We start from the raw sequence: 23,482 nt of genomic DNA, 5'->3' as shown, positions 1-23,482 counted from the left end.
GCAAACCCCCAGATTCTAAGCTTCCCACCTCCAACTCCCCACTTTCTACTGTTTCCTTTTTCCACATCCTAAAACACAAACACTGCTGGTTGTTTTAGCTGCTTCTTAATCCCATAATCTGCTTCCTGTGCCCACTTCAGTTCTGAAGGTAGAGCCTCAAAGTTTCCTCCTGAAACCAACAGACCCTGTTTTTACCACCCTTTTTTCTACCCCTCCACCCCACTGTGGCCTTGGACATGTCCGGTGGTCTTGCTCATTCTCCCGCCTCTGCTTTGTTTCCTCTTGCCTCTCTTTTTCCTTTGGCTACTTTGATGGCTCTTCTCCCTCTGTCCCTCCTCTAATGGTGGTTTCCCCTAAAATTCTGTTGTAGCGTTCCTCTATCTGCTTGATCTCCACTCACTCCAGTGAGCTCACTCACTCAGCCATCGCTACTCACCTAGAGTTCCCAAGTCCTTATCCTTGATTCCTGCCCTGCCTCCTTCCCATATTTCCAACTTTGCACAAACATTTCCCTGTGAATATCCAACCGAAATCTTCAAATCAACAGCCCTAAACTGAATTCAGTGCTCCTACTCAACTACAAACTTCTCCCTCCTTATTTTCCCACTTTTATCAACAACTGGACCATTTTTGCTGCCTCACGGGCTAAAACCCTGGGGTCTTTCTGATCTTTTTTTTTTTTTTTTAATTTATTTCAGAGAGAGAGAAAACAAGAGTGCATGGGAGCTGGGGGGGAGGGGCAATGGGAAAGGAAGAGAAAGACTCTCCAGCCGATTCCCTGCTGAGCACAAAGCCCAACCTGAGGCTTGATCTCAGGACCCAAGAGATCATGACCTAAGCTGAAATCAAGAGAACCACGCTTAACAGACTGAGCCACCCAGGCACCCCTCTTTTTGATACTTTTGGAACAACTTTTTTGAACTATAATTATGTATCATACAACTCATCGATTTAAAGTGTATTATTCAATGGGTTAAAACCCATTGTCTAGTCACAGAGTTGTACAACCAGCACAATCAATTTTAGAATATTTTACTCTCTGCAAAAGAAAAAAGCAATCCAAAAGCAATCATTCCAGATTCTCCACTCCTCCACCCTCCCTCCCGCTCCCCACCCGCACCCCTGGAAACTCCTAATCTACTTTTGGTCTCTGGATTTGTCTAGTCTAGACACTTCATATAAATGTAAACATACTATATGTGGTATTTGTGACTACCTTCTTTCACCCACGTTGTGGGGCATCTTGGTTTCTGCTCAGGTCATGATCTCAGAGTGGTAAGATCAAGGAGGGAGTGGAGCTCTGCACTCAGCACAGAGTTGCCTCGAGATTATTTCCCCCCTCCCCTTCCTCCCTCTCTGCTCCTCCCCTCATTCTCACCACCCCCCCCTAAAATAAATACATAAATAAAACCTCAAAGCTCATCCACGTAGTAACATGTACCACCATTTCATTCGTGTTTATAGCTGAGTAATATTTCATTGCATAAAAGCAACACATTTTGTTATCCATTCAGCAGTTGATGGGCTGAATTGGATTGTTTCTATCTTGTGGCTATTATGAGTGTGCTGCTGGGACATTGATGCCCAGGTTTCCTGTGCACATATGTTTTCAATTATCTTTGATATATATTTAGGAATAGAATTATAACTCCATGCTTAACATTTTGAGAACCGCCAAATGGTTTTCCAAAGTGGCTGCGCCAGTTTACATCCCTACCAGCAGTGTGTGAAGGGTTGTGAGGGGTCCAGTTTCACCACGTTCAACACTAGCTTTCCTGTCTGAGACATCCTAGTGGACGTAAACTGGTGTCACGTTTGTTTTTATGTGTGTTTCAACGATGGCTAATGATGTCAAGCATATTTTCGTGTGCCTATCTGCTTTTTGTATGTGGAAAATGTCAATTCAAAATCTTTGCCTATGTTAAAATTGGGTTAGTTGTCTTTTTATTGTTGCGTTACAAGAGGTTTTTTCCACATTACGGATACAGATCTCTTAGGAGATAACATAATTTGCAAATGTTTTCTCCCATTCTGTGGGGCATCTCCATTTTCCTGATGGTATTTTTGGAAGTGCAGAGGTCTAAATTTTGATGAAGTCCAGTTTATGTATTTTTTTTCTCTTGCCACTGTGTTTTTGGTGCATCTAAGAAATTACTGCCTAACCTGATGTCATGAAGACTCACTCCTATGTTTTTTTCTACAGGTGTTACAGTTTAACTCTTACATGTAGGTCTATGATCCAATTAGAGTTAATTTTTATGTATGCTGTAAGGAAAATGCCCAACATCAGTCTTTCACATGTGGCTATCCAGTTGTCCCAGCATCATTTGTCAAAAGTGAGATCTTTTTTATTTTTCCTTTTGCCTCTTATCCCAAATTGTCATCAAATTTTCCTCTTTAAAATGTCTGTCACCCTTTGACTACCACACAAGTTTCCAGTCCAGGTCTTCACCATCTCACACCAAGATAACTGCGTCTGCATCTTTCCTTCCAAGCTCTCAGCAAGCCGACCCTCCTAGGGAAGGACAGTGAAGAGCTGGAATTGAATTCACCTACTCAGGTACTCAGGAGTCTACACTGAATTTGCACTACGTCTAGAGGGACAATCTTCTCTCCCTATTTCTCTAATCTAGTCCCATCCTGTCCACACCAGCAGATCAAAGATGGAAAATGTCCTCTTCCCTGGTTATTCAGCTCCTCACTGAAAAGGGAATTCTCTTCCCTTCCTGTCCTTTCCCCCATTCCATTGTCTTCCTTTCTATGCACTCATTAAAATTCCCTAGGTACTTAAAGGCTCCTCCAAACCCCAGCTCCTTAATAAGCCTCCCTTAACTACTCCAGCCCTCACCATTGTCCTCCTCTGAGACCCTACTGTATTTGTGAGCTCTGTGACACCAAACACTATGCAAATGACATTGGTACACACAATTCCATTCTACCACCCAACACCAGTGAGCCTTTTTTGAGCAGCTACTGAAGTTCATAGCACTGTGGCAGGAAGGATACATGATGTAAACACAGTTTACTGGAGGAGGTCAAGGACCCTTCCTAGAAGTCCACTCCTTCATCTATTATATACTGATCCAATTTTGAAGTTTAAGCTTAAAGTTAACACAAGGTTTCCAGTTGAGGAAACTTTCCCAAACCAAGACAGTGTTTTCCAAAGGTTCCCAGCATAGTAATTTCTTGTGACTGAACGCACTCCGCTGGGTTAGTGATCGAGCTGCTGTTTCAGACGCAGGCTTTAGAGCGCCGGGTGATTTGGTCTGCAGCTTAAACTGTGAGACCAATCCAAATCCTCAAAGTTAATTTAGAAGGTATCAGATTGCAGCCCCTTCCCCCACCACCATTAAAACAAAACAACAACAAAAAAACTTCCAAATTGAAGAGGCAAAGTTCGATCCCTTCCATGTTGAGAGCTGAAAACAATAGGAGCTTTCTGCTCTAGCACGACTTCAAAAGGCTGCCGAGTGACTGCTCTAAGAATACTTGCTTGTAGAGGACTGAAGAAATGCACAAGACATCCTCCTGCGTCTCGGTGCCCCATTAGCACTCTGACCCCTCCCCTCCCAGCACCTTTATTAGAGCAACGACTGGTACTGCTATTAACTAAGTAGATACGGGCAATTGGAAGGTTGAGCCTTTAGCGAGGAGCAGGGGGATCCGGGAGGGGGTGGGAAAAGAAGGGAGAGATCTGGGCGGTTAAGCAACATCTTGCTGTAAAGAACCAATGAATCAAGAATTTGTTGAAATGACCTAAGTAATGCACAGATTTTTTAAAAAAATCAACTGGAGATGGGTGACCGATTGGGTTGATTCCAGAGGCGTGAGTCCCCGATTGTTGCAAAAAAAAAAAAAAAAAAATGCCCAAGGCGAGGAGGTACCAAGTTCGGGCGTGAAGTAGTAACCCAGAGTTCTCAGCACCTTTCTTTCTGGAATGGATCTGGAGCGCGCTGAGCGAATCCGCATACCGTGCGAGTTACCTGTGCGGGTTCACCTACCCGCCTCTTCCCTCTGGTGGCACCTGGTCGGCGGTCGTAGCCTGCCCGGGAAGAAACTGTGCTGCAAACTTCGCAGCCTCAGAGCCCTGCAGCTTGGAGAGCCGCACTGCCGCGCCAGCCGCGGCGGGGAGGCTGGTATTCAACCTCCCTGCCCCCCGCCGCGCTAAAAGTTTGCTCCCTATTCGCCGCTCCCCGCCCCTCCACCTCCGCCCTCCGGCTGGAGGACCACAGAGGAGTTCGTGGGTCCTCTGTGCACAAACACACCCACCAACAAAAGAAAGCCCATTAAATCTTCCCTCCTGTGAACTCGCGCCCCAGCGGATACCTCTTTGAACTGACCCCCGCCCCCGCAGCCCCCGCGCTGTCTGGGGCGCGCCCGGCCCTCCCGGGCTCACTCCTTCCCTCCCGGCTGCGCACTTTTGCAGCGCGCTTGGTCTTTGATGTTTCTTTACATTATGGCAGAGCAGCCACACTCTCTTCCCGGGCGCGGGGCTTTGTGTAACGGAACTGACATTTGGCCTTGATACCTGTATCTCTTGGTGATTGCAACAAATTTCTAAAATAAATATTGTACTTTGATCTCCCGGCATTGCATTTTTAATGGACGCTCCGAACATTACTTCATTAAGAGTAAGTTTTTCAGGAGCCCAACTGCAAAGTGAGGGAAGCTAAACAGCAGCTCGTAAAAGTCTTTCTCCAAACTTCAACTCGTGCTTGGGAGGGCTACAATCCTGGCGGGTTTTCACAAATGGAAGTGAGGCCGACAGCAAGGACTTCGAACAGTCAAGAAAGGGCCTACTGTGCGCCCCACAGTCCTAAAGACTTTGCCTATATTACCTCTTTGAAGCCTACAAACACTCCACAAAATGAGCACTACTATCACCCCCATTTTACCAATTGGGAAACTGAGGCAAAAGGGGTTGAGTAACTTGCTTGCCAAGGTCACCAACTAAAAAGCGTCAACTAGAAAATCTGGGTTCAGATCTTCTGAATCCAACCTTTTAACCACGAAGCAGTACTCTCTTTCGTCACCTGGCCCCTGGTGGTGTGGTTTAACTGGCTAATCGGGGAATCTTGGAGGAAAAGTTCTCTCCTGTAACAACTACGCAGGTGTGAACCGGCTTTTCTTAAGTTTGTGTTAAGACAGAGAACATATTCGGCAAATGAGACTGCTTTCCAGTCTGCTTGGCCCAACCTGGCCGGACCCCCGGGGATAGCGCGGTTTGAAGACCTCCAAGGAGAGGCAAAGGAAGCACGCCAAGGTCCCAGACCTGCTTGGACAGTTCCTCGGCGTGCGTGCGGGGGTGTGCGCCACGGAACTCCCTGGCCTCAGACTAGCGTCCGGGAAAGGGCGCCGTGGGGTCCCGGGCTTCACCCGCACTAGCCCCATGGATGGGGTGTGGAAGGAGTAGGATTGCCAGGTCTCGGAGCCAAACACGAAGTCCCCTCCCTTCCCCGCTTCCAGAGCACCCGGACCTCATCTTCAGGAGCCTTGGCCCAGCGAGCTGTGTGGTCAAGGCGCATCGTTCCTGGAGTTACGCCTTCGGGTGGGGTATGCTGTGAACTCCTCATAGTTTGGACGTCGTGCGGGCCACTCTTCTTCCGCAAGATGTTTCTATTTCTCTGGCAGATCCCGGGCGTGTGGAAATGTGGGTCTGGTGGCGTAGCCTCCCGACCTCTGATGGGAATGCAGAGGGCACCAAGATACAGCCCAGTCTCCGAATCAAAACCGGGTTGGGGTTGTGTTAGCCGCAGGCGCCACACGGCGCGTTGGGCCACCCGGTCCCTCCTCTCAAGTCAGTCCCGGCCGCGTTGCGGTCTTTCCGGAAGGCGGGCCGCAACATGGCTAGAAGAGCCCCGCACAGCCGGGGGCCTCCGAGAGAGGAGACCTTGTCTGCAGGGTGGGGGGGGGGGGCGGCGGGAAGCGGGGTCCACCAAGCCCGGGCGACCCACTCCTTTGCTCAGCCCCGTGAGCCGCGGCCGCCGGCGGGAGGCCTCAGCGGCCCTTCCGGCCCCTAATCCCCTTCAGTGCCGGGAGGACCCCGCGGCGCCCAGCCCCCCTCTTCCTCCTCCCCCCCGCCCGGCGCTCCCGGGTGAGGAGATTCCCGCGTTCGCACCGACCCGGCAAGACGCGCCTGGCGCCCTGGCCGGACCGAGGCAGGTGGCCCACCGTCCCTCCGCGGTCAGGCATGCGGGCCAGCTAGGATTCGGGGTGAGAGTTTCCCGGACCCGGGGCGCACGCCACGCGCCTGAACTTTCTTTTCTTTCCAAAGGTGACAAGAACAGCAGTTTTTATTGACTTTTCTTTCCGGTTAAAGGGCCTCCCTCGTACCGTGTGTGGTTTGTTCAAAACAAAAGGTTTCCTCGACCGCGCCTTACTTTTTCCAAGTAGTTCCCTGGTAGGTGTGTGCGCCTCCCAAAGAGCGCGCACTCGCTGGACCGGGTTGGGGGGAGAAATTGCTAGCACTGACCGGGGCTTCGGGGGCCTAATAGCAGTTAGCCGCCTGACCGACCCTCCACGACGTCCAGGGCTGCCTGCCCGAAGGGAGAAGAGCGACGTCACGTTTTTTTTCCCCTCTGGTGTATATTATGGTTCGCTCTGGGTGTCCTGCCAAGCTTAGCTTTGGTGGTAGGCGCGGTACGGGTGTTTTTCCCAGGCTCACTATTTGCAAAAGTTGCGGCCAGAGAAAACTTCCAGGTCGCCAGCAGGAATGTCACAAGCGAGCCACAGTGGCTTGTCAGGCAGGCGGCCCTGGAGCGTGCGCGCCACCCACCGCCGCCATGGGCGGCCGCCTGGCCCCGCCCCGGGTCACAGCCCTGCCCGCAGCTCCACCGCGGCGGGCGGGGAGAGCGGGCACACGGCTGGCCGGGCGAGGTGCGTCCCACGCCCCGCCCCGGGAATTCCCTCGGGTCCGCCGTGTGCGCGGGCCGCCGCGTGTGCTGTTCCCTTGTGGGGTGTGTAAGTACGGGGGGAGGGGAGAATTACCCTCATCTCACTCTCAAATTCCCGCTCCTGGAAGCCAAAGGCAGATTTCTCTGGAGATAACAAAGACACTTTGTCACTTTGGGCGCTGCCTCGGTGCAAATCTTTAATTGCAAGGGAGTTGCGGGGGAGGGTGGGGGGAGGATCGAGTGTCTCCAGCAACCCAAGCGCGGGTCTCCAGGCGGCAAGGCCCCCTTTGATCAGGAAAATCCAATTATTTGTGTATATACATTTCCCACATAGTGATTACTTCATTAATTGTCCCGCCTTTATCTCCTCCCTTCCCATCCCCCCTAATAATCAGTTCTTTTATCCCGACCAACAAACACACCATAGGAGCTTTGTGGATTCAAAGGATTTGCTTTCGCTTCTGAAAGAGCCGCTATTCTTTGATGATTGGGTAGCGGCAAACTTCAAAGCCATAAATCTTCCCTCTGACTGGCTGGCGGCCCAGCAAAGTCCTTATCAAATTCTTGGAGGTGATCCTGAAGCGCTCAGACCGCGCGCGGGGCGAGCGAGCGGGGTGCGACGAGGGGCGCTGGCGGGGAGGGCCCCCGAGCGCAGAGAGAGCGCCCGGGAGGGACGCTGGGCCGCGGTTCGTCCTCGCCTTCGGGTCTCCATGCCTCGGCAGCGCTCTGCTCCGCCGCCAGCGGCCCGCAAGCTGTAGCTATGGCTGCCGTGGCCGTCCTCCGGAACGACTCTCTGCAGGCCTTCCTCCAGGTCAGGTCTGGGCTCCGGAGGGAGCGAGGGAAAAGTGGGAAGGGAGGCGTCCGGATCGATCCTGGTACTCTGGGTACCCTGATTCTCAAAGGGACCCCTGCCTGCTCGGTGGATGCCGCTAGAGTCAGACTGAGGGGTGCCGACGTCAACTTCGTACCTAACCTTGGTGTCTAGAGTATGGCCTTTGGGGGAGGGCCGCGGGGATCCGGGGGTTGTTCGGCCTTGGGCAGAGAACAGGGTCGGAGCTCACCCTCTTGGGCCCTCCCGCTGAATTTCAGCCTGGGGTGGGCGGAGGAGGAGCGCGAGAGTAGCATGGAAAGAGCTTAAAAGATGGGAGGGAGGGCGGATGGGCATCTGGGCTGTGGGTGTTTCCACACCCTTTCTGACCGCGGAGCCGGGAGCGGCCCGTCGGATCCCTCTCCCCTCCCACCCTGTGCCTTCTTTCTCTGAGTCTGGATGCCGTCTCCTTGCACCAAGTAGTTTCATGGGAAGAGCAGGAGCGCTCCGCGTTCAGGTAGCGCAGGCACCAAAAGTTAACCGTACTGGTGGGTGCGTGCGTGGGGTGCAGTGGCGGGGGAGGGACATCGGGACGGGGGAGGGGCGGCGCTATAATAGCTGGCGTGGGGGTGGCGGGCCGGCCCGGAGACCGCGCTTGGAGCGCTAACCTTTTGTCTCTTCTCCGCCCTCCCCCGCCGCCGCCCATGCAGGACCGCACCCCCAGCGCCTCCCCGGACCTGGGCAAGCACTCGCCCCTGGCGCTGCTAGCCGCCACCTGTAGCCGCATCGGCCAGCCCGGAGCCGCTGCGCCCCCGGACTTCCTGCAGGTGCCCTACGACCCCGCGCTGGGCTCGCCCTCCCGGCTCTTTCACCCTTGGACCGCAGACATGCCGGCGCACTCCCCGGGCGCGCTGCCGCCCCCGCACCCCAGCCTGGGCCTGACGCCGCAGAAAACGCACCTACAGCCGTCCTTCGGAGCGGCACACGAGCTGCCGCTCACACCCCCTGCCGACCCCTCGTATCCCTACGAGTTCTCACCCGTCAAGATGCTGCCCTCGAGCATGGCCACCCTCCCCGCCAGCTGCGCGCCTGCCTACGTGCCCTACCCCGCACAGGCCGCTCTGCCTCCCGGCTACTCCAACTTGCTGCCCCCGCCGCCCCCGCCACCGCCGCCCACGTGCCGCCAGCTGTCCCCCAACCCGGCCCCCGACGACCTCCCGTGGTGGAGTATCCCACAGGCGGGCACCGGTCCGGGGACCTCCGGGGTTCCAGGGGGCAGCCTCTCCGGCGCCTGTGCCGGGGGCCCTCACGCACCCCGCTTCCCTGCCTCAGCGGCCGCGGCGGCCGCAGCAGCCGCCGCGGCTCTGCAGCGGGGCCTGGTGTTGGGCCCGTCGGACTTTGCTCAGTACCAGAGCCAGATCGCTGCGCTGTTGCAGACCAAGGCCCCCCTGGCGGCCACGGCCAGGAGGTGCCGCCGCTGCCGCTGCCCCAACTGCCAGGCGGCGGGCGGCGCCCCGGAGGCAGAGCCGGGCAAGAAGAAGCAGCACGTGTGCCACGTGCCGGGCTGCGGGAAGGTGTACGGCAAGACGTCGCACCTGAAGGCGCACCTGCGCTGGCACACGGGCGAGCGGCCCTTCGTGTGCAACTGGCTCTTCTGCGGCAAGAGCTTCACGCGCTCGGACGAGCTGCAGCGGCACCTGCGGACTCACACGGGCGAGAAGCGCTTCGCCTGTCCGGAGTGCGGCAAGCGCTTTATGCGCAGCGACCACCTTGCTAAGCACGTCAAGACGCACCAGAATAAGAAGCTTAAAGTTGCTGAGGCTGGGGTCAAACGGGAAGACCCGCGGGACCTGTGAGCCTACCCCAGGGCGACTGGAGGCCTCTCCGGCCTCGGATTCCCGTCCCAGCACCTCTTCGGGAAGGTTCCGGGGTTCTGTAGGCACCTGGCCGAGGGAGGACCCAACAGGCACTGGCGCCTTCCTGCTGCCCATCTCCCAAAGAGACGCCAGGCTCCCAGCTTCCCTGGCCCGGCTGCGGACAGGGACCCAGTGCCCAGGAGAAGCAGGGGAGGTAGGGTTGGGAGCTCTGCGTCACGCAAGGGTGGTTTCAAGCTCTGAACCATTCCCTCTGTCTGGGAGAGCTACAGCTTGGGGGAACCACACTGGGCCGGCCTTGTATATAGGAAACACTGCTGAGTTAAAGCAGAAGGACCTTGGGAGATTTTAAATAGTGCTCGGTTTTTGTTTTTTGGTTTCTTGTTTTTTCCCCTAGGATTGGCCGGGCTTTGTACAGGTTATTTAAATAGCTTTGTTAAAGAATAATTATTATAATTATAACATTAATAAAAATGTTACTTTTGTCCTCAGCTCCATGCAGAGCTACAGCATGAAATGTCTCTCTGTAAAACAATCAGCAGTTGCAGCGTGAAAATAAATACGTTAACTCCGGGGTCACCTCGAGACCCGGCTGAGCCAGTCTCATTTGATCTTTTCGTCTTTCGGGAAGCTTTATAAAGCGGTCAGGTTTCACTGCGAAGACGGTTCCTGTAGGCTGCCTGTATGGAGGTTTCTTGGTTTGGAAGGGTCTGGGCAAGTGTGTTGGGTGCGTGGACAGAGAAAGTGGGGCAGGGTCAGATTTGTGGTAAAGAGGGTAGATCATGCGGTCTTAGGACTTGACCAGAGACTGTCGGGCTTCTCTTAAAAGTTTGATACCTGCTGCATCTACAATACACGTTCTTCTATCTGGCAAGTTACCTGTGGCTTTCCATTTGGTGGTTCTGTGGGGACAGAAGTCACACTAGAGCTTTGCTTCCTCCTGGCAGTGGGTTATGCTGGTGTCTGGAGAGGAACCGGAGACCCAAGGATCTGTTCACAGATGAGACTTGGGAGAGTTATAAAGAAACTGGGGGCCTTCCTTCAAGGTTGGTCTTTGCCCAGGGAAGAAGCTGTCACCTCAGCCCCCTTGTCTGGCTTGTTTTCTTCTTAATCATTGTGCTGTGAAAATTCTAACAGTCTTGCTTCACAATAGCCACTTAGGAATTTCTGGCTGGGCCTGGAAGTTTAGTTTCATTTTGTATCTTGGGATTTTATTTTATTTTTTTATCATTGAAGTAGACCAAGATTTGCTCAGGGAGGAGCCGGGAATACTCATATCTAGGTTTCTCGCCTGTCTCTAAAAAAGTTTACAGTTGTTTTTTTCAAGTGTCTCAACTCAATTGGCTCCTTGATGTTTGCTATCATTTGCATTTTTAAACCTGAAACTGAAATCTTAATCTTCTGATTTAGAATTATCAAAGAACATTTGCTAATATGTCAAGGTAGCATCATTAATGGCAGATTTCAGTGGAACTGAATAGTTTTTTCATGGTAGCAGAAGTGTTTATACATTGATAGGACTTCACAAACTGTTATCTTTCCTTTTGTTTGAAGTCAACCGGAATAGTAAGTTCTTAAAAGCTAGGAGGACTTTACCTGAGACTTACAGAATTAAGTAAAACACAAACATCAACATAACAAAGGAAATTACTTTTATATTCCTAAGAAATAACATTTTACTTTAACTTGAACAAGGTAGCAAAAGAGTGTTAGAATCATTTGGAGATTTGCCTTAGAACCAGTTGTTCTCATTAGAGATTTTGGAACTATTTAATAACAGATTGGAATGTGAGTCTTCAGAAGTCTTTACCTGGGAAGCGCATTTTGGTTTGCTCAGTTTTCAAGGGTTTGCCAGTTTTGCAAGCAATAGTAATAGGAAAGTTGTACATTACACTAATATGTGTAATCTTAATCTAAGTGTGTAATCTTAATCTAAATCAAGATTCTTGAGAATCATTTCTACGAAGAGTTATAGAAACTCACATCTGAGCCATGCCCTGGGATAGACTTCAGAGCCAGAGCCAAGACTACTATCCTGGCAGATAGTAGGGAAAGAGAAATCCTGGTAGAGTGCAAAGACCCAAGGGCTTCTACTCAGAAAAGTTGAAGTGATTCATTCAAAAGAGAATGCCCTTGGTGGAAAAAGAAAAGTGGCCAGTTTGGAATGAGTCTGCTAGCTGTCATTGACAGCCATGATCATCCAGTATCTAAATAGATACAGTGTTGAAGATAAAGTTTCCCTGTACGTCTATCTTTATGATTCTTAAGAGAACTAGATAAAATATATAGAATTTATCTAAAAATACAATACATGTGGTATTTAAAAGCAGAACAGTCATTTGATGACAAAGTAACTTTCTTATGTTTTTACTTAGCTAATCCTGCAAACTTAAAAAGCACAGTAAAAGTACAATTTCTTGACTAACTTGGTACAGCTGGAAGACTGTTTCTTGTGCCACTGCAAATTACTTTAGAACAGATTATCTAAGTGGAAGCCAGAAAGTCACAATGATATGATATTATTCAAGTGTAGGAAACCATTTCATGTTTATACTGAAAAATTAGCTAACAAACAGAAATAGAAGTTTGGCAGGGCAGAAATGTATTAGATTTTATAAGCTGTTAACATTGGAACTGCTGCCACATGCTTTGTTTCATAAAACTACAACCGATACCATTTAGAATTTTTAAAAAATTTTAAAATAAATCAATATACCAAAATAATACACATAAGTGATATATAATTGAGCACACTTAGCAGAAAATTTAATAAAATTTGAGAAAAATTCAGAAACATTGCCATTAAATGTAAACTAAAATTTATTTTTTATTTTGAGTTTTGTTAACACTTAAAAAAGGAAGTTTAATCTACCAACTATATTCAAGGCTTTACTTAAAGACCTTAGCACCCAAGTCAATAAAGTTTTAAAAACTAAATGAAGAAAATATGTTCATGATGGTCTCAAGAACACTTTTAAAGCAACTGTTTTAGTAGCATGCAAAAATATAACGAAGTGTCATATTTTAGAAAATTCTAAGATTAGTGCGATATGATTATTTTAAATTGAACTCTCAATTGATAGATGAACCATTTTGATCAAGAACTTAGAAACATGGAGAAATTGAGTTAGCAATTATTTAGGTAATTTGGAATTGTTTGTTCCTGAACTTGTTAACAATGCTCCATAGTTTTCTCAAGGGCAAATTGTGCAAATTTACCTTTAACTGAATAGTTATAATTTTGTAATAGTTCTGGTAATGAATGGAAGTAAATTACGTTACAGAAAATATAACTGTATCATTTACTATGTTAGGGTAGTTTCAGTTAGAATTTAAATCTTATACCCATATTGTGTATATTGTTTTAAGTTATTTTGCTGTAAGTCAATCAAACAAGATATACCAATCTAAAAACTAATTTTGATGAGTATGCTTCTTGCAGAAACATATTTGAAACAATGATATTGTAGGAAAGGCGGTTTTCCACCCTGATTTGCACTGTTTCTCTTCTAATACTGTGGAGTTTTAAGAAATCCTTTTAAAGTTGCACCTTTAGTGTTTCTCATTTATTTGGGTTCTGCCATGAGAGTTTCACAGAATGTTATGATAGCAGTCACAATGACTTCGACTTCATGTAAATGTCTAGTAAGCTGTTTAGGGCTCTAAAATTACAAACCACTTTTACTCGCCTTAGCTCTTCACATTAAATATTGATAAGTTGAAGTAAATTGAAGATGTCTCACTGGGAAATAATCTTGTGTTGTGGAATCAAATTCAGCCCTCAAGCTTTGTTTTTCTAGTAGATGGAATGATGGTTTGCTAATATCCCAAATTGAGGGCTACTCAAAACAAGTAATATTTATGTCCTATCAGAAAACATTATCTACCTCTGGTTGCATGATAGAGGGGAACTTTAGAAGAGTAGGAAACCAAGAGAAGCTGTGAAATATGGATATATATTGGCATAGTTTGATGTACCAGGAGAAAAAATTAGGAAAAAATCTAGATAGAAATATGCATGATGGCAATGAAATCTATGTTTATATTTATATACCAAATGGACACATTTCAGTATTAGGCCACCGTAGTGGTTACCTAATTGATGTGGTATCCAATATACATAAACAATATATTTTTCCCTAGTGATGTTCAGACTCAACACATTTTTGCATAAAGATCTTTGTGTCAATTGCTCCTCCCTTGATTGTTTTGAAAGAATCTACAGTGTTTCAAATTAGTTTACAGACATTGTAAAATGGCTTACATAATGTTCCTTACTATAACAAATAAGTCATACTGTTCAACAAAGATGTAATCAAACAGCTTATGGGCCACCACAACTTTTTCAATAGTTTCAATTTTACTATTACTTTTTCAATAGTTTCAATTTTACTATTCAAATTTACTATTACAGTTTACTACCAATTATAGATTTGCGTGTGATGATTGATACAGTGTATATTTCCATGCTGACATTTCGAAGACTTCCCTTCCTAGACTTTATATACTTTTCCTTCCAAGCCTTTAGTGATTATACTGAAGTATAATCCCCACTGGGGTATTTGACACTTAATTCTTAATTTAGTCCATGCATGTGAACTGCAGTAGTTTCTGCACAACACATAATAAACTATATTAACTAATATATTTTGGTTGTGTACCTAATACAAGAATTCAAGTCAGGGGAAATAAATCAAGTTCCTAGTTTGATATATGGAAAATCTGCAGCTTTCTCTTTTCAAAAGTTGTTTCAGTGTTATGAAGATTCAGGCTGCCTATTTATGAAGTGGAAGGGTTGTTGTTGTTTTCTTTTTACCTTAAAACTATTCATCTGATTTTTTTCATTACTTGTCAAAATTTTAACATCAAAAAATATACTAAAATCACCCAAAGTCTAAAGCAGTAGCAGCTACATGTTACCTGACTTTTTAATAAAAAGTTAAACCATTTGGTCACACGGGCGCTCTCTAATGATTTTGTGTGTAGTATATTCTGAGACACAGATGGGAAACATCTGGCCCTCAGCTTAATTTTATCCAATTCACAAGGCAAATATCAAAGCTGAATCCTTATTTATGCTTATGGTGGGGAAAATGTGTCCTAATTTAAAAAGTATTTGGTGGCAATTTCCTAAAGTCTGCATAAGGTACCATGAAAGCTTATTTCTCTTATTTCTGCTTTTGCAAGTTTTATTCTTACATTCTGTATTCTGTTTTCTTTTTCCATTCTGTATACCTCTTGACTTGTGGAGGTCATGTGTCTTCTATATATCCATGTTCATCTCTAGCATGGAAATTCAGTTTGTGTAATGTGTCTCTCCTCCTTTGCTCAAAGTATGTACGCCCATTATCTGACTCTGCTCCCTATAATGCAGAACTTGACAGGGTTCCAAACTGTAGTTCTTTCAAATCTGTTGTATTTTTAATAGACATTTACATGCCTTGGCCTAAATTTTACATGTAAGTGAATTAAATTTATAATTCTATTTGTAGATTCATGTTTTATTTATGTAGTACCTGTGTGATGTTTACTGTGGCTTTGTGAACATCAGTGGGAAAAATATTTTCACCGCAATTGAAAGTGAAATTGTAAAATACGATAGTGGGTTCTGGTTTGAAGTAATCCCAGGTTGAATAGATTTTAATTAGTAAAAAGCATACAAAAGAAATAGATTACCTAAATCTGTAAACATAGCCCTTGATTTATTGAGCTAAAGTTTTAATGAACAGGATGTGAACTAAGACCTGTAAGCATTTAGCTATTTATACATTTATCTTCCTTACTGAGGTTATTATATTTGAGGGAGACTACTTTTTCTTTTGAAGCCTTTATTCTTCTGTGATCCTTGATGAAGTCCATATCATTTCGTCCTAGTACTGCAGTAACTGCTGAGAGCGTCACTGTGGTAACAGGTTTTGTGCTGAGCCTGGGCTTGGAGTAGGAAGCTGCTACGTTTTCTAAGGAGAAAGTCCTCTCTTCATCGGTCAGGATTCAGGCTTGTCCGTGGCAAGTCTGTGTGCCCTGAGCAGCTAGCAGCTGGAAGCAGTGGGGCTGTAGTTGCCCCCCTTGCTTCGGAAGCAGGGAGAGCTAGAAGTAGGGAACAGGGAAGCAGCCCTGGGTAATGACAGACAAGTGGACTACCCTGTTTAAGCAGGCTTTATTTCTAAAGGGGTTGAAATAGGGCAATTGCGTAGAAGCTGAATGTTGCTTTTTTTTTTTTTTTTTTTAACCAAAGGTGAATATAAGTAGGCTGTAGGGAACATGAGAGCCACGTGGACTTGGATGATCTTTATGGTCATTTCCAAAGCTGGAAAGCTTCAACTCTAAAATATGTAAGTCCAAAAATTCAAATACATTTGATTATGGCTACAATGCAAGAGTAGTATGAATGTTTCTGGCATTCTGACATCTGATTTCAGAAATCGAGTTTTTGAAGTTGTAGTTTATTCTTAAATAGCTAAATATTAAAGGGAAGCAAGGGTGATTTAGGGTAAACCAACTTCTATGCAAGTATTATCAGAAGTCAGTCCCATGACCTTAGTATTGGCTTTGGTTTTTTTTTGTTTTGTTTTGAAGATTTTATTTATTTGAGAGAGAGTATGAATGAGGGGAGGGGCAGAGGGGGAAGAAGAGAGAATTTCAGGTAGACTCTGCACTGAGTGCAGACCCCAACACTGGGCTTGTTGCAGGGGAGAGGTGGGGCTTGATCTCACAATCCCAAGGTCATGACCTGAGGTAAAATTAAGAGTGTGAAGCTTGCTTAACCGACAGAGCTCCCCTGGAGCCCCTAGCATCGGCTTTTGAAGAGAACACTTCTGGGCACCTCAGTCTTTGTAAGTACTATATTATTATGCACATTCTCAAGTCCTATTTCTGTGTATGGAAATTTTACAGTAAAATTTCAGAATTCGAAAGTATAGATAACTTTCTAATAATTAAGTAGATGTATTTAGATTTACAAACCTTGGCCTAGTTGAGTTTAAGGAAACTGTGCTTGCCCCACACCCTCCGAGTCAGTTAAGATAATATGTACAATTAAAAATACATGAGGGGCAAAAAAAGAAAAAAAGAAAGAAAGAAAGAAAAATAGAAGAAAAGAATACATGAGGGGCACCTGGGTGGCTCAGCAGTTAAGCGTCTGACTCTTGATGTTCGGGGCTGTGAGGTCAAGTCCTATGTTGGGCTCCAGCTTGGCATGGAAACTGCTTAAGATTCTCTCTCCCCCTCTACCTCAGCCCCTCCCCCCTCCCTCCCTCTCAAAAACAAACAAACAAAAAATAATTATTTGATGTCTACAAGATAAGTTACAGTGAGTATTCAAAGATGAACACAATCTTTCAAGGAGTTTAGAAGAGTAAAAAAGATAAGATTTATACAAAGATGAGTGTAATACAAGGCCTAATTCATGCTCAAGGTGGCCAACCTACCAAATTTCTATTAAGATGCAAAGGAAAGAGAAATTACTTCAGGCAAAACAATGATAAAATATTTTATGCCATAAATGAGTAATCTACTTTCAAAAACAATGCATAAAAGGCATCAGCAGCATTCAGAATCCAGGTAGGTTTAACAAAGGGGCTAAGAGTTCAAGTCAGCGTCCTTCCCAGACCGGCAGCATTAGGATCACTGGGGAACTTGTTGGCAATGCAAATCCTTGGGCCTGATTCCAAGTTACTAAATCAGAAACTGTGGGAATGTGGCCCAGCAGTTTGCGTTTTCCTAAGTCCTCCAGGTGATTCTGGTCTACATCAAACTTTGAGAACCACTGGCTTAGAAAGCTGCATATGTAATCATATGATTAACCTATGGAAAATAAATTCTAGCCAAAAGCATTTCTCACAAGATACTCTGGGGAAATGGAGAATGGATAAACCACTTGACTAAAATTCCTCACCCAACCAAGAAACTCAGCTGAGACTCATCTAGCTCCATGAGAAGACAGGAGTGATTCTTCCATGCATGTTATATAGTTATATAGACAATTTTCCTTTGATAGTATTTAATATAAATAGACTTACGTTTTTGAATCATAAATAATATATTTTATATGTTAGTGGAATTTTCCTCAGAAAGTGGAACAGTGACTTTCAGCAACATCTGTTTTCTCTCTCTCTTTTTTTTAAGATTTTATTTATTTGTTTGACAGAGAGAGAGATCACAAGTAGGCAGAGAGGCAGGCAGAGAGAGAGAGAAGGGGAAGCAGGCTCCCCGCCAAGCAGAGAGCCTTATGCGGGGCTCGATCCCAGGACCCTGAGATCATGACCTGAGCTGAAGGCAGAGGCTTAACACACAGAGCCACCCAGACGCCCCAACATCTGTTTTCTTAAAAGAACACTCAGCTACCTGAGCAGTTTGGGTTTTTAGTGTCATTGGATGATTAACAACTAATTATCTTAGGGCACATAGAAACTTGCCACTGCAGGTGAAAACCACGTGCACCCTCCATGCTGCAGAAATGCAGTGAGGGCACTTCCAGAACTCAAGCCCAGGTTGCTTCAAACTTATTTTCTGTCAAAAATAGCTTTTAAAACTACAGACAGGGAAAGGCAGAACCCTAGGGATTCTCTGTAGAGCCAAAACTTCAGCAGCTGTAGGTAGGTATTTATCTAAACCCAAAGTCAATGCTTTCCCTGGCTGTCACTGCAGTCCTCATTAGCCCATCCCTCTGCTCCATGAAGCCTTTCTTGCTCCTGGTGTATCTCAGGGCTGTTACTCAAACCAGACTATGATTTTATAAAATTTCTTTGAAAAACAGTTTATTTCTGACCTTTCAAATTATAGAAAGCTGGGAGTTACTGGTACCAGGGAAGCTTGTAACATAAATGGGGAAACTCCATCATTGTTCCCAGTGAATGGCTATCTCTCGGCAATTCCAAGTCTAAGCAACACAAGCATCATGGATTTGGGGTTCGTTAGGAAGACCTTCATAACTGACAAGAAGAAGCTAGGGTGATGCTGACTATGACATTTCCCCAAGGAGTTCCCCAGAACCCTGAATGATCAAGGGAACTGTCCATAACCAGGCAAATCTCCCTAACTAGAACTCATAGAAATAGAATTTAACACGTTAAGTTGGAGGAGACTTTTAAAATGACCCAACCTGACCCTGTCATTTAACAGGAGAAGACAGAGGGCTTGCTTGGTCAATGAAACAGTCATTATCTATAACATATCAGATATTAAGAACACTCCAAAGAAACCCATCAGCCTAGAAGTGGGAGAGACAGTTGGGGATCACAAAGAGTAGAAGACGACTCAGGGAAGTGGCATCAAGAAGAACCTTTGGCCCTGAGCTGGCAAAGGACTGGCTTTCACCTTTTTGCGTGCATCAGAATTACCTGGGATACTTATTTAAATGCAAATTCCCAGGGCTACATTCCTAGACCTTTGGATTGATTTGGTCTAGGGATGAGGCCCAGGAAGTTTCAAATAACCATTACCCCAGGAACTCTAAGAAGGTGGTTAGAAGACCACCATTAGAGAAACACTTCTTGACCAAAAAACTTCTAATGGATGGGGCAAGTTCTGAACATTTTTATAATAGCAAGTGATCAGGTAATAAATCCATACCTAATTTTACTTTTTAAAAAAGTTAACAGCTAATGAGCTCAGACCTGAGACACAAACATCCCAGAATCTTAAAGAAAGGTGGTTTACAAGCTTTATCTTATTTACCCAGGTCTGTGCCAAATGCCATAGAAGTCATGATCTTTTCCCTGTCAAAATGTTTGTTGTTATTGGGGTGCCTAGGTGGCTCAGTGGGTTAAAGCCTCTGGTTTTGCCTCAGGTCATGATCCCAGAATCCTGGGATCAAGCCCCTCATCGGGCTCTCTGCTCAGCAGGGAGCCTGCTTCCCTCTCTCTCTCTGCCTGCCTCTCTGCCTACTTGTGATCTCTGTCTGTCAAATAAATAAATAAAATCTTGGAAAAAAAAAAGTTTGTTGTTGTTGTTGTTGTTTTATTTTTAGTAAATTCTACCCCCAGTGTGGGGTTCAAACTCACAACCCTGAAATCAAGAGTCACATGCTTTACTGACTGAGCCAGCCAGGTGCTCCTTTCCCTGTCAAAATGTAAGAATGAAGACACTAAATGGTTTAGGTTTGCTAAATTCTTAACTAAAGTTGGTTAGATTCTGAACTGAAGTCAGGAAAATTGAAGTAAACAGATATGTTCTACATTTCTCATTCTGGGCTCATATCTTTTGGTGAAAATTCAGGATCAGGGAGTTACTGAGTTTTACAATTGAAATGATCTCAAGAGTTCACCAGCCAAAAGCTTATCATTGTACACATGAGGTAACCAAGCCATCAAAGGAAGAGAAATGCTCCTAGCCACAGTCAGCAGCCCAGGGCTCCCTATATTCCCATTGGTCTCATAGCCTATAATGACTTACAACCAGGTTGTCTTATATATAAGATTAGAGAATTTTTCTACTATAATGTTTATAGGTAAATATCTAGTGAATAAATCAGATGTTTCCAAGGACTTTTGTTTATTTTATTTAACAGCACAGGGCTCTTAAAAAAGTAATATAAATATTTCAGATCACTTTTAGAAATACAGACACTCTTTGAAAGTTATTTCTTCTTCAACAAAAATTTATGGAATGCCTCTTGTGTGCCAGGTACTATTTTGGATATTGAGGATGTAGTAGTGCACAAAATTCTAGCCCTCATAAAGCTTACATTCCAGTGAAACTACAGTGTTGAATTCCTAGCCTCTTCCCTGATGTCTTCCCTCTGTATCATTCCATTCACATGCAGGTTCATTTATTCCAGAAATACTTACTAAACATTTGCTGATGCCAAAGACTATGCGTATCCACCATGCAAAGGTCTTTGTCCTTGTGAAGCCTACAGTCCAGTAGGGGATGCAGAAAGTTAATAGGCAGTGTCTAGAAGAACCAGGGAAGCAGAAATGGTTCACTACTGCTTACCAGAGCCTGATATAGTGCCTTGCACATAGTATATACACAATAAAAATTTTTGTTGTTGAATATAATGTGGTATGATAAGTATGGCTAGTACAATGAGGATGCCCTAGGTTTAACTAATATTTTATCCCTTCTCAACAGCATCTATAAGAAGTGTGTTAGGGGTACAGACTAGGGTTCCTTTCTGCCTTTAGCTGCTTGGGTGGGGGTGAGGTGATGGTCCTAGGAAGTTGTTAACTGACTGCCTCTTCTCCTCTCAGGATCCTGGAACCACTGGCTTCTCTGAGGCAATCTTAACCTCCCAATGTCTTAATAGTCATTCTCTTGCCTTCCCTAAGTCTCATTGCTCCAGCTTTCAAAGGCATTCTCCCTACCACAACCTTTCTGGATATTGTTATCAAAATTTAAGCTCATTTAGATTATGTTATATGTCTAATCAAAGAAAAAAAATAAAGCCATAAAGGCAGGGGATGGTAGAAGCCAGAGCTGGGCAGAGAAGGAAAGCTTCTCAGATTGAAAAGGGTAGTGTGTGTCTGTGTGCATGTGTGTCTGTGTGTATATGTGTGTGATATGGAGGATTCATGGACCTAGGGATGTAGGAGGACCATACCTCAGAAGAAACATGTCAGGTGCTACTAAGACTAGATTCAGAGAGCATTTGGCAACAGTCTTGGCAAAGATTTTTATGTATTAGTTACCTTTAAAAAAAAAAGATTTTATTTATTTATTTGACTGCTAGAGAGAGAGCACAAGTAAGCAAAGCCGCAGGCAGAGGGAGAAGAAGAAGCAGGCTCTCTGCTAAGCAGGGAGCCCAATGTGGGGCTTGATCCCTGGACCTTGGAATCATGACCTAAGCTGAAGGCTAACCGACTGAGCCACCCAGGCACCCCTAGTTACCTTTTTTTTTTTTTTTTGGCATAAAAAATACAACAAATTTAAAGGTCTAAAACAAGATACATTTATTATCTCACAGATTCTGTGCACCAGGAGTCTAGACAGTGCTTAGCTGCAGTCTCTGCCTCAGGGTCTCCGATAAGGCTGCAGTCAAAGTGTTGGCCAGGGCAGAGGTCTCATCTGAGAGCTTGACAGGTGAAGGATCTGCTTCCAAACATAAGTGATGGTGTGCAGATTCCATTCTCTGTGGGTTGTTGGACTGAGGACTTCAGTTCTTTGCTGGCTGTTGCCTGGGGACGACCTTCAGTTTCTTGATACATGGGTCTCTCCAACAAGGCCACTTGCTTCATCAAAACATGCAAGTGAGGAAGGCAATAGAGTCCATTAGCAAGATGAAAGTACATCTTTTGTGAGGCACCTGGATGGCTCAGCTGGTTAAGCAGCTGCTTCAGCTCAGGTTGTGATTCTAGGGTCCAGGGATCGAGCCCCACATTGGGCTCTCTGCTTAGCAGAAAGCCTGCTTCTCTCTCACCCTCTGCCCGCCACTCTGCTTACTTGTGCTTTCTCTCTACCTCTCTGTCAAATGAATAAGTAAAATCTTTAAAAAAGTAAAATTAAATTGAGAAAAGAAAGTACATCTTTTGTAATTTACTCATGGAACTGACAGCCTGTCAACATTCTATTCACTGGATGAAAGTAATCCAAAAGAAGTAATTCAAGGATTTAAACACCAGGAGGATACTCTAGTTTCTCTTCAGATCGCATAAATCTTTCGCCTTTTAAACACCAGGAGGCAGGAATGATTGGGGGGCATTTTTGAGGATGCCTATCACAACCTTTGACATAGCTTGTCAAAAATAATAATAATGAAATCACATACATAGATCATAAAGACTAAGACAAGTTGTTCCTCAGCATCAGCCATGATGCTTCCTCGCTGGTAAGAGACTGCCAATTGTCCCCTAGTATCTATCTTTCCTTTCTTCCTTTTACTAATAGTAATCCCCAAGGTTTTTTTGTTTTTGTTTTTGGGTGTAGATGCTGTGGCTGGTACAGAGAACAGACATTTGGAATGAGGCTTTGGGATTGTTTTTAAGTAAACTCTACCCCCAGCAGGGGCTCAAACTTATGACCCCAAGATTAAGAGTCACATGTTCTATCAAATGAACCAGCCAGGCACCCCAGTAATCCCCAACTTTTAAGGAGGCATATGGCTGCCCATCTAGAGACTACATTTCCTAACCTACGTTATAGTCAGCTTTAGCCATATGACTATTTTCCTGTCAATGGGATGTGAACCCAAGTGATATACACCACTTCTGGGTAACATCCTTAAAATTGCACGCTTCCACTTTTTCTCCCTTCTGAGGCTTGAATGCAGGAGGAGAGGAGACATCCAGCTCAATCATGTGGATGCGGGTAACACTCTGGAAGATGGCAAGAAAACAAAAACAAACAACAACAACAACAACAAAAAACCCCAAACAAAAGGAATCAGGATCTCAGGACCATCACCTAAAGCAGAGCAGCCCAAATTTCCCAGGCTGCCAGCCAGCTGGGTTTTTATATAAGAGGAAAATAACTCATCTTGTTTAAGCTATTGTTATTTGGTGAGTGTTACAGTAACTAAACCATTATTCAAACTGGTAGATCACACAATACTTCTAGAGGCAGTTTTTAGTTGTGCTCCTGCTAAGTCTGCCTGTGGCAGCTGTGAATTACATTCCTTTTAAAGAGGTTACATGGTGTCACCTTTCCAGTTCCTCCTCATCTGTGTCTGCTAGAGTCCTTAAAATGAGTTCTCAACCCAGAAAAGGGACCCTCTTCGGATGCTGCTATGGAAAATTCCATCACTTTGCCCATGTTCAGATACCCAGAGGACTTAATTCATTCAGTTTCTCTTTTATTTCACTGTTCAGGGACTCTTCTTATGTGGCAGTCACTGTTTTAGGCACTGGGGAGACCAGAGTCAACAGGACAGACAAACTTTATGTTTTCAGAAGGCCAGCATGCTAGTAGGTAGTATTTACACAATAAACAAATAAAAAAAGGTAATTTCAGGGAATTTTAAAACAAAACAA

The 23,482-nt window shown here is 45.3% G+C and overlaps 1 protein-coding gene across 2 annotated transcripts; it reads left to right on the top strand.

Annotated features, from left to right (window-relative positions):
- Positions 1-7,106: 7,106 nt before the first annotated feature.
- SP5 (Sp5 transcription factor) lies at positions 7,107-10,171 on the top strand. Of its 2 annotated transcripts, none has more exons than XM_080799485.1 (2): positions 7,107-7,704; positions 8,412-10,171. In XM_080799485.1, the coding sequence occupies exons 1-2, from the start codon at positions 7,654-7,656 to the stop codon at positions 9,555-9,557; spliced, it is 1,197 nt and encodes a 398-aa protein (XP_080655611.1). In that variant the 5' UTR covers positions 7,107-7,653; the 3' UTR covers positions 9,558-10,171. The 2 variants fall into 2 exon arrangements, with proteins under 2 accessions (XP_080655611.1, XP_080655610.1); XM_080799484.1 differs by having other exon boundaries at positions 7,107-8,218.
- Positions 10,172-23,482: the final 13,311 nt, after the last annotated feature.

The sequence above is a fragment of the Martes martes genome, assembly GCF_963455335.1.
Source record: "Martes martes genome assembly, chromosome: 3".
Taxonomy (NCBI): Eukaryota; Metazoa; Chordata; class Mammalia; order Carnivora; family Mustelidae; genus Martes; species Martes martes.
Note: the sequence above shows the minus strand (reverse complement) of the source record. Positions and strands in the feature narration are given on the sequence as shown.

Coding starts and splice junctions, on each gene's coding strand:
- SP5 (XM_080799484.1), top strand. CDS start 8,051: ATGGGCATCTGGGCTGTGGGTGTTTCCACACCCTTTCTGACCGCGGAG. Junction 8,219..8,411: donor CAGGAGCGCTCCGCGTTCAG/GTAGCGCAGGCA, acceptor CCGCCCATGCAG/GACCGCACCCCCAGCGCCTC.